The sequence below is a fragment of the Colobus angolensis genome, unplaced genomic scaffold (genome assembly GCF_000951035.1).
Source record: "Colobus angolensis palliatus isolate OR3802 unplaced genomic scaffold, Cang.pa_1.0 Scaffold705, whole genome shotgun sequence".
Lineage (NCBI taxonomy): Eukaryota > Metazoa > Chordata > Mammalia > Primates > Cercopithecidae > Colobus > Colobus angolensis.
In genome coordinates, this window is record NW_012120766.1 from 383136 (window position 1) to 399582 (window position 16447).

At 35.9% G+C, this 16447-nt stretch overlaps 1 protein-coding gene across 3 annotated transcripts in view; it reads left to right on the forward strand.

Annotated features, from left to right (window-relative positions):
• Positions 1-306: 306 nt before the first annotated feature.
• Positions 307-16447, forward strand: part of ZNF711 (zinc finger protein 711) — a 28930-nt gene continuing 12789 nt past the window's right edge. The window contains exons 1-5 of one of the 3 annotated variants that reach the window (XM_011927267.1): positions 307-657; positions 2368-2487; positions 3396-3649; positions 4018-4122; positions 11137-11679. In XM_011927267.1, coding sequence (XP_011782657.1) covers positions 4044-4122; positions 11137-11679 — 622 coding nt within the window. In that variant the 5' untranslated portion in view covers positions 307-657; positions 2368-2487; positions 3396-3649; positions 4018-4043. Of the gene's footprint in view, positions 658-1230; positions 1354-2367; positions 2488-3395; positions 4123-11136; positions 11680-16447 lie in introns of those variants that run through there. The other 2 variants (XM_011927269.1, XM_011927268.1) reach the window with 2 other exon arrangements.

The window sequence follows — 16447 nt, forward strand, 5'->3', positions numbered from 1 at the left end:
AAAAGAAATGAAGGGAGGGAGGAAGGGAAACTGCAATACACACACACAGGTTTTATTGGGGAGAGGCATACCTCTTATCACTCTGGCCAGCTTAATTTGTCAAATCCTCGAGGGTAGGGCCGATACTTTTTTTTTTTTTTTAAGTCGTCCAACATCTATTAGAGGTCCAGTCATGGATTCTCCCACTCCCTTTCTTCGTTTCCCTTGGGAAACCTGGAAAACAGAAAATCTTCCCACAGAAACTCCTCAGGGGCGCGCCAAGATCTGGGCTTGCGCACTTGGACTTGGCCCGCGCTCAGCCCCCGCCTCAAGCCGGCGGGGTCTCGCACTAACCTAGCGCGGGAGCCTCGATCTCCCGCGCGCGCGCGTGCGCGAGACCCCCCTTTGGCCCCCTACCCTGCAGCAAGGGTAGCGTGACGTAATGCAACCTCAGCATGTCAGCAGCAATATAAAGGAGAACTAGGCGGCGCGCCTCCCAGACGCAGAGTAGATTGTGATTGGCTCGGGCTGCGGAACCTCGGAAACCCGAATGTGAGGACCTTAAGGGATCCACAGCTGCCGCCCCCCGCAGCCATCCAGAGCGCGGTCACAGTCCGACTGGCGGCACGGAGGCGGCGGCAGCGGCGGCGGCAGCGGCAGCTGCAGCTGCAGCAGCAGGTAAGGAGACTCCTGAGGAGAAACTAGAGGGACGTGGATCCACCGTGTTCAGTGTCTCTTGTCTGAAGGGAGGAGAGGCTCACACCCAGCGTGTAGCGTAGGGCGAAGGGAACAATGGAAGTGGCGTCCAGTCCCTGAGCTTTCCTCCCGCCTCGGGCGGAGTTTTCCTCTTCAGCCGCTGCCGGGGGCTGGAGGAATTGAGGAAAGTAAGGGTTTTCCCCCTTAGCCAACCTCTTCTTTCCCTAGGCCAGAGCCCCAGGGAGCTAGAGCCGTCGTTGAGACCGTCGGTGGTTTAGGGTGACGGGAAAATGGCGGAAAACAAAACGGCGAAGTGAAGAATGCAGCGTCCCCCTGGCATTTTCTCTCAGCTATCCCTCCACCCCATATTCCTCTCACTGGCGCCCCCGTCGCCTCGCCCCCGCCCCCTGACCGAGCTAATAGTAACCTTTGGAATGCGCGAGGGATGGCGGCGTGTGCGAGGAAGTGGCACCGAATCGGCATTTTAGGGGACTGGGAGCCGTCAGAGCCTGGGAGTTGGGGGGAGGGGGGAGGCGTGTGCGACAACTGTCGCCTACACTAAAACACCACCATTTTGGTTCCCAACCGTCTCCCACGTAGCGGGGCAGAGGAAGCTGGAGGAGGCTGAGGGGCTGGGCAGCATGGCGTGGGTAGCAGCGGTGGCGACCGCTGCACCAAGTGAGAGGAGGGAGGAGGGGAAAGGGTATTCTTGTCTCATCGGTCTCTTCCTTTCTACTGCGAAGGTTCTCTTAGGTTTAAGATCTAGTCAGATGGGTAATACCTCAGAGGGCACGTGTGTGCATTCTGCTCGAAATGATTGAAACTTGGCATGGTCGTGGGAAAAGGAGACTTATGCGGGAAGAGGGCTGCGTCCAAAGCTGCAATACTGCTACTTGCCAGGGCTCCTTTGTCTCCCATCTCTGCAAATACTACTTTCGCATTCTCTTGTTCTGCCGCCTTACCATTTCTCATCTATCCGTCACCCTATTGACATCACTGAGAAGCTAGGTCCTGAATGAGCTGTGTTAGAAGAGACAGATTTTCTTTTTGTGATTTCTGCTCCCCATGCATTAATGGAAAGATGTTTACTTGAAACGTACTTGGTGGGTTATCTCCATTCAATAAAGATGTGAGATACACTCTGGAGAAGACCAAGAAGCCTAGCTATCTCTAATGGTTATTAAATACTTAACACACTGCTGTTTTCATACTTCATTTATTATTGATTTTATTGAAACTTCCTATGTGGGGAAAGATACTTCAGTTTATTTATTTGGTATTCACACAGTGTAATACTTTTATAATAGTTGCACTATGTGTTGTAATTTTTACACTTCATTGAGTGCTAGTGCAGACTTTTCAGTATGGATTTGGCAAGGATAAAGCTTGCCCTTGGTTCTCTTTCACTTTCTAAAATAAGGTGTTGTTTGTGATTTTTAAGATGTGCTTTAGAGAAGATTTTGGTTTAAGCAAGTGGTAGCATTCGAAGTATAAAAACATTGCTAATGTAGTCAGTAGTTGTTTTTGTTGGAATCCATTTGGTTGCTTTTAAGATTACTACAGATTTGAGCATATGAACCCTTCCCAGCCTCACTATGCAAGTTCAGGTGTAAAGAAAAATATTAAGTTGTGTAAGAAACTTAGTTTAAAATGTTTTTAAAGTATCTGATTTTGAATGTATTTTTATAATAGGTAAAGAGAGCGTTTTCCCAAAGAAAATAACATAGCACAGAAGGAAAAATAAAAAGAAATTACTGCAGATTTTACTTTATGTAAGAAAATCTACAATTTCTTCGAGACACTCATATAAAGGTGATTAACAAATTACTTACTGTTTTATCTTATTTAACAGTTTAATAAAATTAAGTTTTTAAAAACATTTTAAGATATTTGTAGTTGTTCTATTAGTTATGTGGTAAAGAAAGTAATTACTCTAATTAAAATCCGAATAGTACACAGTTTTAAATGTTAAGAACAAATCCCTTTCAGATTTATTTTGTTAACACACAGGTAGTTTATTGTGAACTCTCTTGGCCTCTGGACCTCATTTTGCATAACAGCAAAGCAGAAAACAATGTGGTATTTGAAAAAACATAAAACACAACTAAGAATTTCTAAAAATGTGAAGTTTTTGCTCGTACATAAAGTAATTTTGTCTGAATCGTTTGATATACAGAAATGTCACCTTCTGTAGCATATTTATGTATACACCTGAAATATTGATAGGGATTACTCTGTGAGACTCTCCTGCCCCTTGAATACCAGTTTAGCCATCCCATTTATTTAAGAATATATTAAGTTGTATTACATGGCACCTTTCTAAAACTTTCATTAAGGATGCAGCTTTATCTGTTGTCCAATACGGTATAATTTATTAAGCACTCCTACGTGAAAAGGAGATAGATGCCTTATAAAACGGACAGGTTTTTGTTGATTTACTCAGAATCTTATGTTTGAAGAGAAAATGCACATATGTATTTCTAAGAAATATATTGAGTGACAGCATCTGACTTTATGTTCCATACTATCAAATTGTCTTAAATATAGGATAAGTCATTTGAAATGAAATAGATTGAGCCCTTGTTTTCAAAACCACCATGAAGCTAGCATAATTTTATTAATCACTAATAAAAAGTCAGTTGTACAATTACAAGTAAATGATATGATAAGTAATTTGCTAAATGTTAATATGTGATTGATCTTATTTTTACCATATTTAGGAAGCAGTCATGTTTCATGAGTCCTCAAAACTGAGACAAGAGAATGTAGTAGAGTGAGGCCAGAAGTCCTTACTGGTTCAAAGAACTCCGGGGAAACTGGGATAGAACATTTTACATTATAAGTAGAACCCTGGGAGCCAGAGGTGAATACAAGTTTATCTGCAGAGCTCCGCTGCAGGGCTGATCTGGGTCTGGAAGAAATGGATGAGAGCCAGTGGATGAAATTCACTAATACTAGACATCTGAGTCCTCTAGTAATGTATAAATATCCTAACTATTGTTTGTTGTCATCTCGTTCTTCTTTTATAACCTATGTTTTAACTGGAACTTTAGCACTGCAGTTTTGTTGTTTTGCTTTCTTCTACCACTTCCCTATGGCTCGTCAGCTTGACTGTGCCTTCGTCTCCATTATTTTTTGGTTTACTTCCACTTGGCACTTCTTTTATTTATAGTTGTCACATAAAGCATCTAACCATGGTTTTTCTTTGTTTTGCTTTCTTTTGTAATGAGCTTTCCACACTTGGTTGAAAGGCATATTGTCAATTGCATTTTTTTTTTTCTCAAAACAACTAACTTTGGGCTAAACATATTAAAACTATTTTAAAAGCCATTTCTTTTGCAGATATTGGTGAATGAGCTTTGCTAAGTATGGATTCAGGTGGTGGAAGTCTTGGATTGCACACGCCAGACTCTAGAATGGCCCATACCATGATTATGCAAGATTTTGGTAAACCATTTTCTTTGTTGTATTTTTTTTCTTTTTTAAAAGTAAGGGGATAATAAAAATCAAAAATAAGTTGAGGAAGGGGAGAATTACAATGAAAACTTGTTCTTTTACTAGGAAAATACATTTGTAGAGCTTATTCTCATAAAGCTCTGTATCAATGGGCTACTTAAAATCACTCATAATTTAGGGGAAGGTTGTGTTAGGGACACTTGAAATATAGTGGTAATATGTTACTGGAAATGAAAAACTCAATTTACATAAATAACTGCATGATTATATCACATTCTGTTTTGATAGTGTATATCAGCTCTCACGTGAAGGAAATGTTAAACTGGCTTTCTAAAATACATTTTAAGTTGCATTGTTAATAAAGTTGAAAAAAAGTGCTTACATCAGCCAAAAAAATAAGATGCTTATATAGCGATATGCAAAATCATGCACTAGGTGATTAATTATATTGTGATGCTATTTCCCCAAAAAGTAGTTACCATTAGAATACATTTTTCTTTCTTTCTTTCTTTTTTTTTTAAAAAAAAACAGAGGCCGGGCTTGGTGGCTCACGCCTGTAATCCCAGCACTTTGGGAGGCCGAGGCGGGCGGATCACGAGGTCAAGAGATCGAGATATCGTTCTGGCCAGCATGGTGAAACCCCGTCTCTACTAAAAGTACAAATAATTAGCTGAGCGTGGTGGAGCGCTCCTGTAGTCCCAGCTACTCAGGAGACTGAGGCAGGAGGATCGTTTGAGCCCGGGAGGCGGAGGTTGCAGTGAGCTGAGCTGAGATGGTGCCACTGCACTCCAGCCTGGTGACAGAATGAGACTCCGTCTCAAAAAAAAAAAAAAAAAAAGACTCCTTACTCTTGTGGCCAGGTTTGTTTGTAAGTAGCCTCTTAACAGTAGTCATTTTGATGAAGATGCCAAGACTCCATTGGCATTCAACAAACAAACTGAATTTGGGCAGGGATGGTCTGAATTACAGAGGAGATAGAGCTGTTTGAAGTATAAAAGGCAGGGATGAGATCAGAAGAGTTGAAGATAAGATTGGAGTGAAAGCAGAAAAGACAAATGGTGAACTGCGATAAAAGAACAGGAAACGAGGTAATATGGAATTGTTGAAGCTGAAATTAGTGATTAGGGAATAGAACTGTGATACTTTGCTAAGTTAAGAAAATGCTACTGCTGTTCCTTGGTAATATGATTTAATGTATTATTTGGTCCCCTGTAGTAAATCCCACAGTAACAGAAGTCAGTAAAGCCGTATTCTAGTCATGGCAGTGCTGTTAACTAGCTGTGTAAACTTGGATAAATTACTGAATTCCCTTTTATAATGATTGCACTAGATAACATTTAAGGTCCTCTCCAGTTATAGATTTCTTTGACATTTCTTTCTGATGAATAAAGTTGAGTAGTCCAAGATTGGATGTGAGTTAATTGATGAAATATAAAGAAATCGTGGATATATTCTTGTGAAAGCTAAGTGAATTGTGTTGACTACGGATGATTTAGAAATGACTTTGGGTGAAAAAAACTAATCAATAAATTCTAGAGGAAGGATAATAGGGCCAGAGAGTAAGAGGTTAAAGATGTTCCCATGAATTCTTTAGTGGAGAGTTGATAGTTTTTAGAATAATGGAACACTGGAATTTCAATATGGTAAATAAATTTTGGTTGAAATGTCAACTTTACTTTTTTACCTTTCAAAATAAGATATTTTTTAAAATAGAAGTAATATAGTAGTTTCTCCATTTAATACAAAATATTACCTCTCCTATACCATTTGATAAAGTGCCAAAACTCACTTCATTCCTGAAGAAGTTGCCTATTAGCTACTAAAGTGTGATTCCTTTCAAAAGATGAAAAAAATATCTGATAGGTACTGGTGAATATTTACATAATGTTCCTCTTAACCTTCCTTTCCATTGTTTATCCTCATTGTCTTTAGGATTAATTACTCCTTTATTACATCTACTACTATTTTTCTTTTAGTTGTTAGGGGAATAGAATATGCATATTGAAATATTTAACATATGTGTTTTTTCTTCTTTACTTTTTATTCAGATATAATTCACATACTATTCCACTCACCCATTTTATAAAGTATACAACTCATTGTTTTTTAGCATATTCACAAAATTGTATAACCATCACTAGTACCTAGTTTTAGAACATTTTCTTATCCTAAAAAAAGACACCTCATACCCATTAGCAGTCATTCCCCATTCTGTCTCTCCCCACCAGCCCTAGGCAGCCACTAATCTTTCTGTCTATGGATTTAATTATTCTGAACATTTTATATAAGTGGGATCATATAATAAATGGTCGTTGTGTCTGGCTTCTTTCACTTAGCATGTTTTTAAGTGTCATCCATGTTATAGCATGTATCAGTATATACTTCATTCGTTTTCACTGCCAATGATATTCCATTGTATGAGTACACCGCATTTGGTTTATCAGTTGATAGATATTTGGGTTCTTGAAATATTTTTAATCCACTAGAAATATTTTGTGTTTGACAAAATAAACTTTGCATCTTAGATTGGAGTATGAGTGCCTTTGGAGGCATGTGACAGTATAGTATGCCAAGGCATACCTGAAACCACAGAATAAATAGCACAGCCTCTTGGAATTTTTTTTTCATTTGAATTGAGGAGAATATATATACACACATATACCTATACACAGTTATAACTGCATAAATATGTAGAAAGTAAGATTTTTATTCACTATCCCCTCCCTTTTTAGAAATAATAAAATCGAAAGGTTTGCAAACTACTTCTAATTTTTAATTGGTATTTTCATATTATCATTGAAAGCCCTCTCTAAAATGAATTTAATAGAGTAAACCGATTTATATCAGAAAAAAGTTTAAAGGCACGTTTTGTTGTTGTTGTTGTTGTTGTTATATACCTGTTTATGATTTAGCTGTCTGGTAGTATTTCAAGTTAGTGGTTTTTTCAAATGATGCATTCTTATTTTTATGCTCGCTTAAGGTATATAAATCAATGGCAATTAAATTACTTTGCATTTTGGTGAGACTATTTTTCTGAATTTGCTGTTAGATAAAGAATAACTAATATGGGTAATGCTCACTCATTTGTGCTTAGGGATAATGTTGCCCTAAAATATGTTAAGTTGCCATTTGTCCTTGGTAAATTCTGAACTCTTAAAAGACAGTAACTCTCACTCTATTTTTGATATGCAGTTCCAAGCACAATTTCATTTATAGGCATTGTCATTTTTTGTATGATATTTTGTGAAATGCAAAGGTTGTCAAACAGACCTAAACCTAAAAAGACCTTTACTGGGGGACTTTTGGAAATTTTAGCCCTGATAACTTAGATTTCTTCTGAAAGCAGCCCTCCCCATGCTTATTTTGCCTCCCTGTTAAAATTTCTAAATTCTAAAATTTCATTAGAAATTAGATACATTCTCTTTAAATTCTGTTAGCATCAAAACTTAGATATTTGCAACCCCATAAATTATTGACATTTGTGAAACTTAGAGTTTAACATACACAGAGCTAACCAAATAAGAACACTGTGGCACAAGATCTTCAAATTCTGTAAGGTTCTTGGATGGTACAATACCAAAAATCCAAAACATTAATTTAATGCAGAATTCATTGGACCAATTTATTTTGAAGAATGTATGACACTTAGAAATTTACAACTTTGTTCAATAACCTTGCTGGTGTCTCAGTATAATAGCTGTTCTTGAAGTGTGAGATTGAATTTAATAGTTGTTTAAGATTTTAATGCTGCAAAAAGCCTGTGTTGTTTTGGGATATAAATAGCAAAATACCCTTAGATAGTGGCCCAAGACAGACCTGACATGTAACAGATTTTATGCTGTCATTCTGGTGATGTTCCAAATATTCATATTTAAATGAAATAACTTTAATAAAATGGGAAATACTTGAAATCAGGACATGTTTCTTACTGTTGCCTGAGTATTTAATTTTATACTTTTTAAATGATTTTTTCTTATTGTTTATAATTTTCTAAGCTAGTAAGATAAATTATTAATGCAATTTAATGCTGTTTACTAAATGATTTAAAATTTAAATGAGTGACCACGTGATAGGCCATTTTACTCTTTATCTCAAGCTATTCCTGTAGCTGTGCTTCACTTAATCTTACACATCTCTTTAAAAAATAGTATCTAGGGTAAATATACTCTAACCTCTTCCTAGGCAAGTAGAAAACAGGTAGCCTGTAGTCAAACAATGAGTTCAGTTTCCAGCTAGGACCTTGTGGAAACTTTATATAACATCTGTAAACCATAGTTCCTCCTTATTTAAAATGAGGATGCTTGCACTCACCTTATACAGTTGTTCTGAGGATTAAATGAGATGATACTTGTATTATTAGGTTGCTTGTTGGATAGTCAGTACACAATAAATATAGCTAATCTATAGCTAAGTGACTTTGTTTAGAAAGTCAGTGGAATGTAACAGATGAACTGATAAGAGGAACAAGCAAAATTTAATAAGAGATATCTTGGATCTTGGTTTAAGTAATCTGCTGGTACCCTGTGAGGGACTTATCAGTTCTTGGTCTAGGATCCTTGAGAGCATTTGGTTCAGGATAAAAAAAAACATATTTGGATTTATTTATTTACTTTTTTAGATCTGATCTATTTTGATTTGTAAGTTCCTGCTAGAGGCTGGGTGAACTAGCACTGCTCCTTCAGTCTATCTTCTTAGAATCCACCCAACCAGGTTGATCTGAACCAGGTCAGCACTAGCATTATTCTACCCTTCTTTCCTTCCCTGTGGTCTGCTTTCAGGAACCAGACTAATCTTCAGCAGTGTTCTAAAATAAATGGGATTTCCCATATTTTAAATCTTTGGTTTGTGAGAAGATTTTTGTGAATTAGTAATTTTAATGTTTAGATATATAGAATTCCAGTATAGTTAATTTTACAGGATTAATATTTTAATTTTTTCCTTACTAATAAACCACATTTCCAGTCTGATTAAATGCTAAATTTGAACCCCCACCTCATCCCCATCTCTGAAATGCCCAGTGGAGTAACAACTGAATTAAAAATACTTGTTTTATACATACTCCCTTCGTGTACCAGACTTCCAGGATTGTGGCTGTGTCCTTTTGGGGTAATTTAGTGGTTTAGGTGAGAGTTTGAGAATGACGAGAAAGATTTAAAAGGGTTGAAAGGAAAGTATCCCCAAAACGCTGTTGAAAGCACAGCTTTCCCTTTTCACCTTGTTCTTTGATGTGTTAGGGTATTGATGGTGTCCACTGGTCTCCATCCTAACTTGGTAACTAACTTCCATAATGCATTGATTAAAAATAATGAACATTATATGACAAATAACACTCTTTCAGGTACTACTTTATAGAAAGTGATCAAAAGGTTTTGTACTGGATGATTTATTGTATATAATTTATTATAACCAGATCCACAAACCCTCTTAATTTGTGTTTGTACCACCTCAGGGAGCAGAACTTAGCAGAATTCCTCGTGAAGGGATTTTACACTCATACAATATTTACAGGGCAGGTAGGAGTTGGTGTTTACCATGCTGCTCAAGAAAAACATTAAAGCTTTGTTCCTACAGATTTACTATTATCAAACCAAATCTTAGTCTAAGGTGAGTAGAGAGTTTTTCTCCCTAAATCAGGTGTTGAAAGATGCCTTCCAATTTTGGATATAGTAATTCTTGTAAGTTAAAGAAGTTCAGACACTTTCATGTTTATAATACACATTTTATAGTAGAACATTTTATTAACCTACTTAACATATTAGTATTCTTTTATGTTTTTGTGCCTTTTTATTTTAATTTTTTGAAACAATTGTAGACTCCCAAGCAATAGAGGAAAGGAGTACATAGACTCCGTGTACCCTTTACTTACCTTCCTGTAATGGTGGCATCTTACATAACTTTAGTACAATACAAAAACCAGGAAATTACCATTCACTCATTACTGTTAACTAGACTACAGACCTAATTCAGTTTTCACCATTTTTAACATACATTTGTGTGTGTGTGTGTGAATGTATACAGTCTATGCAGTTTTATCCCACATATAGATTTGTGTAAATACCACCACAATGAAGATGCAGAGCTGTTCTATCACTATATATATGCTATCCCTGTGTGTTCACAGGCACACACACACAAACACACACACACACACACACACACACACACACACACACCCTTGGCAACCAATAATCAGTTCTCCATCTCTCCAGTTTTATTGTTTTAAGATTATATAAATTCATTTATACATTATGCAGTATCATAACCTTTGGTGATTGTCTTTTTTTCCCTCAACAAAATTTTCTGGAGGAAATTCAGGTTGTTGACTTTATCAATAGTGTGTTCATTTTTATTGCTGAGTAGTATTCCATAGTAGGGATGTGCCAGAGTTGGCGGAACCAGCCATTAACCTGCTAAAGGACACTTGGGTTGTGTTTAATTTTTTGCTACTATGAGTAATAGCTACAGTGAGCTGTTAGGAATATTTCTGTACAGTTTTTGGTATAAACATATATTTTCATTTTTCTGGGGAAAAATGCCCGAGATTGCAATGGTTGGATTGTATGGTAAGTGCATATTTAGTTTCGTAAGAAATCGCCAAACTATTTTCTAGAGTGGCTTCTACGTTTGCACCAGTAACAGTCGAGAAATCCAGTTTCTCCACATCCTCACCAGCCTGTGGTGGTCTCGCTGTTTTTTATGTTAACTGTTTTAATTGGGGTGTAGTGATATCTCATTATGTCTTTTGTGTTTTACTTGAAAATAAAGCATATTATTTTAAGGTCTTCATGTAGATTTTACTAATATTGTTTTCACCCAACTCTAACCCAATTCCTGGTTGTTGGTGGTTTTAATTGCAGTTAAATTGTCAGTGATTTTAAAAAAACAATTTATTTGGCCAAGATTACTTAATAGTTAAGAAATATTTATAGCATTTGATTTATTAAATACAGTACTCTAAATTAATAAAATAACTTTACCTTTTTTGGATAATTGTTTGTATTATAGTGGCTGGAATGGCTGGTACTGCACATATCGATGGAGACCATATCGTTGTTTCAGTTCCTGAAGCTGTATTAGTTTCTGATGTTGTCACAGATGATGGGATAACTCTTGATCATGGCCTTGCAGCTGAGGTTGTCCATGGACCTGACATCATCACAGAGACTGATGTGGTAACAGAAGGTGTGATTGTTCCTGAAGCAGTACTTGAAGCTGATGTTGCCATTGAAGAGGATTTAGAGGAAGATGATGGTGATCACATCTTGACTTCTGAACTAATTACAGAAACCGTTAGGGTACCAGAGCAGGTTTTCGTGGCTGACCTTGTTACTGGTCCTAATGGACACTTAGAACATGTGGTCCAAGATTGTGTTTCAGGAGTCGACTCTCCCACAATGGTATCAGAGGAGGTTCTTGTAACTAATTCAGATACAGAAACTGTGATTCAAGCAGCTGGAGGTGTTCCTGGTTCTACAGTTACTATAAAAACCGAAGATGATGATGATGATGATGTCAAGAGCACTTCTGAAGACTACTTAATGATATCTTGTAAGTGAAACATAAAGCCCATAATTACTCAGGAGATTGATTTATGTAATGTGGAAAAGTTTTCTGGGATGAGGGATAATAAAAGTTATGGGGGAATCTTTTTGAAAAATAATTTTTTGAAGCAGTGTCATTAAGATGCTCTTTTGAGTTTACTCATGTTTTTAATTTACTCAATGAAAATTCATACCTGAAATGAAGTAAAATAATGCAGTTTATTAGTATCTTAAAATAGGATTATATATTTGGCAACAACAAGAACATTGATACACAATTTTAATGACAAATATATATATTTCAACATGGGAGCTTTCTTATGTAGCCACTGCTTTTTTTTTTTAATATGACAGGCACTGGAATTGTCAATTAAGTTTTTCTTAGGAACTTAAGCATAATATGTTAAGAAATGTTGTGCTGATTTTTAAATTAAATACTTGAAAAGTAAATCATAAACTCAGATAATGTCCTACAGTTATCCCTGTGTTTATATTGCATTTGCCTAAATATGTGCGTGTATATTTTATGCAAAGCTATTTAACATGTTTATTTTAGACTGCTTTGCAAGATTCTTAAAACATTCTATCTGAAGTGGGAAGATAGAAATATTTTGTTCTCATTTTAAATGATGGGTTTATGAGAGCAGCAACAAAAATAGAAAATATCTTGATAAGTTATTGATGGAGCTTAAAGAAGTAGGTATATTGGTTATTAAATTTGAAGGGATCATGCTACAAGTAGTAAAGATTAGACAAATGTTTTTTGACTTTTCCAGGGAAGATTTTTATTCTTTTATTTTTAAAATACAAAAATGGTTGACTGGGAAGTTAATCGCCAGGTAGAGTAGGTGTGTTGTGTGTGTATAAAGTGATTGTATGCAGATGTGTGTCAGAGAATTTAAAGCTGAAAATAAACTAGATTTCTTTAATTTATAAATTTAATTCTGAAGTTTAGCATGTTAACTTTTTTCTTATATAAACACTTTTGAAGGTGAATTTTTACATTGTTTTTAAGAGAATGATGTAAGTCACTAAAAGACTGCAAATATTGTTACCTATTTTTAAATAGATATAGATTACTAAAGCAACTCCATATTTACATCTTAATGTGGCATTTTTAAAGACTTATAGTTATGGTTATCATATAAAATGATGTGGCAAAAGTTGGTAATCTATACTAAAATAAATTTGGTATGTCTTTGAAAGAGTATTCATTAATTTAAACTGTTTGATATTAAAGTAGTGCAAAATTTAGATGTCATGTATTGTGAATAGTCATACCTTGTGTTATCTTCTATGATTTAATTCTGCAAAAGTTTTTTTAAAAAGTTTCTGGAATATTCTAAGTTAGAGTAATTATTTTGATAACTACCTCATGTATCAAATACAAAGACTCCTTTGAGGAATATAATTTTTTTTTTTTCATTTGTTTGGTTTCAACTTTTATTTTAGATTTGTATGGGTATGAATGATCCCATCTCCCAGGTACTGAGCATAGTACCCAACAGTTTTTCAGTCCTCACCTCACTCCCTCCCTCCCACCTCTAGGGGTCCCCAATGTCTGTTGTTGCCATCTTTATGTGCATAAGGACCCCATGTTTAGACCCCACTTATAAGTGAGAACATGCAGTATTTGGTTTTCCATTGTTGCATTAATTTGCTTAGAATAATGGCCCACAGCAGCATCCGTATTACTACAAAGGATGTAATTTCTTCTTTTCTTATTGCTGCGTAGTATTCTGTGGTGTATATATACCATGTTTCCTTTATCCAGTCCACTGTTGATGGGGCACCTAGGTTGATTCCCTGTCTTTCCTATTGTAAATAATGCTGTGATGAACACACAAGTGCATGTGTCTTCATGGTAGAATTATTTGTTTTCCTTTGGATATATACCCAGAGTGGCATTGCTGAGTTGAATGGTAGTTCTGTTTTAAGTTCACTGATAAATTTCTAAACTGCTTTCCACAGTGGCTGAACTAATTTACATCCCACCAACAGTGTTTAAGTGTCCCCTTTTCTCCACAGCCTTACCAACATCTGTTTTTGTTTTTGTTTTGACATTTTAGTAATGGCCATTCTGGCCATAATAAAAAAAATAGTAGATGTTGACATGGATGCAGTGAAAAGGGAACATTTTTACACTGTTGGTGGGAATGTAAACTAGTACAACCATTATGGAAAACAGTGTGGAGATCGCTTAAGGAACTAAAAGTAGATCTACTGTTTGATACAGCAGTCCCACTACTGGGCATCTACCCAGAGGAAAATAAGTAATTATACAGAAAAGATACTTTCACATGCATGTTTATAGCAGCACAATTTGCAATTGCAAAAAAAATATGGAACCAGCCCAAATGCCCATCAGTCAACGAGTGGATAAAGAAAATGTGGTATATATACACTATGGAACACTACTCAGCCATAAAAAGGAATGAAATAATGGCATTTGCAGCAACCTAGATGGAATTGGAGACTGTTATTCTAAGTGAAGTAACTCAGGAACAGAAAACCAAGTATCATATGTTCTCTCTCATACACGGGAGCTAAGCTATGAGGATGCAAAGCATAAGAATAATACGTTAGACTTTGGGGACTTGGGAGAAAGGGTTGGGGGTGGTGAAGGGTAAAAGAGTAAACATTGGGTACAGTGTACGCTGCTTGGGTTATGGGTGCACGAAAATCTCATAAATCAACACTAAATAACTTATTCATGTAACCAAACACCACCTATTCCCCAAAAAGCGATTGAAATAAAAACATTTTAAAAAATAGCTTTGTCAGTATGAACAGGCAAAATAATAATAATAATAATAATAATAATAATAATAATAATAATGGTCATTCTCACTGGTGTGAGATGATGTCTCATTGTGGTTTTGATTTGCATTTCTCTGATGATTAGTGATATGGAGCATTTTTCCCTATGTTTGTTGACCACTTGTATGTTTTCTTTTGGGAAGTGTCTGTTTCTGCCTTTTCCCCATTTTTATTGGAGTTACTTGTTTTCTGCTTGCTAATTTGTTTAAGTTCTTTGTAGATTCTGGATATTAGACCTTTGTCAGTTGCATAGTTTGTGGATATTTTTCTCCCATTCTGTAGGTTGTCTGTTTACTCCCTTGATAGTTTCTTTTGCTGTGCAGAAGCTCTTTAGTTTAATTAGTTCCCACTTGTCAGTTTTTGCTTTTGTTGCAATTGGTTTTAGGGACTTAGTCATAAATTCTTTCTCAAGGCCAATGTCCAGAATAGTGTTTACTAGGTTTTCTTCTAGGATTCTTATGGCTAGAGGTTTTATCTTTAAATCTTTGATCCATCTTGGCTAAATTTTGTATGGTAAAATGTAGGGGTCCAGATTCATTCTTCTGGATATGGCTTCCCGGCTATCCCAGCACCATTTATTGAATAGGGAGTCCTTTCCCATTGCTTACTTTTGTTGATTTTGCCAAAGATTAGATGGTTGTAGTTATGTGGCTTTGTTTCTGGGTTCTCTTTTCTGTTCCTTTGGTCTATGTGTTTGTTTTTGTACTAGTAACATGCTGTTTATGTCACTGTAGCCTTGTAGTGTAGTTTCAAGTTGCATAATTGATGCCTCTGGCTTTGTTCTTTTTGCTTAGGGTTATTTTGGCTATTTCTTTCTTGGTTCCATATGAATTTTAGTGTAGTTTTTTCCAATTCTGAAAATGACGTTAGTAATTTGATAGGAATAGCATTGAATCTGTAGATTGCTTTGGGTAGTATGTCCATTTTAATGATACTGATTCTTTCAATTCTTGAGCATGGTATGTTTTTCCTTTGTGTCATCTATGATTTCATTTATTAGTGTTTTATAGCACTCCTGGTAGAGGTTTTTCACCTGCTTAGTTAAATATATTCCTGGGTATTTTTTGAAGCTATTGTACATGTAATTGCATTCTTGATATGGCTCTCAGCTTGGATGTTGTTGGTGTGTAGAAATGCTACAGATTTTTGTACGTTGATTTTGTATCCTGAAACCTTGATAAAATTGTTTATCACTTCTAATAGCCTTTTGGCAGAGTCATTAGGGTTTTCTAAGTATAGAATCATATCATCAGCAAAGAGAGATAGTTTGACTTATTTTACTGTTTGGGTGTCTTTTATTTCTTTCTCTTGCCTGATTGCTCTGGTTAGGATTTCCAGTACTATGCTGAAGAGGAGTGATGAGAGTAGGCATCCTTGTCTTATTCCAGTTCTCAGGAAGAATGCTTCCGGTTTTTGCTCATTCAGTTTGATATTGGCAGTGGGTTTGTCATAAATGGCTGTTATTATTTTGAGATACATTCCTTTGATGCCTAGTTTCTTGAGGGTTTTTATCATGAAGGGCTAAATACATTTTGATTTTATCAAAAGCTTTTCCCATATCTATTACAATGATCACATGGTTTTTGCTTTTAATTCTGTTTATGTGGTGAATCACATTTGTTGGTTTGCATATGTTGAACCAACCTTTCATCCTTGGAATGAAACCTAGTTGATCATGGTGTTTTAAGTTTTTGATGTGCTGTTGAATTTAGTTTACTGGTATTTTCTTGAGGTTTTTTGCTTAAGGAACATAATTTTGTATGAAGCAAAATATCTTGTTAACATCATGATGGGAGATCTCATTCAAACCTCCCTAATTTCAGGGGTAAAAAAAGTTAACGCCTTTATAATTTTAGAAACTATAATGGTTTTTTTGAGATATAATTTACACATCATTTTATTTACCCATTTGAAGTGTGCAAATAAGTGGTTTTTCGTATATTCACAGAGTTGTA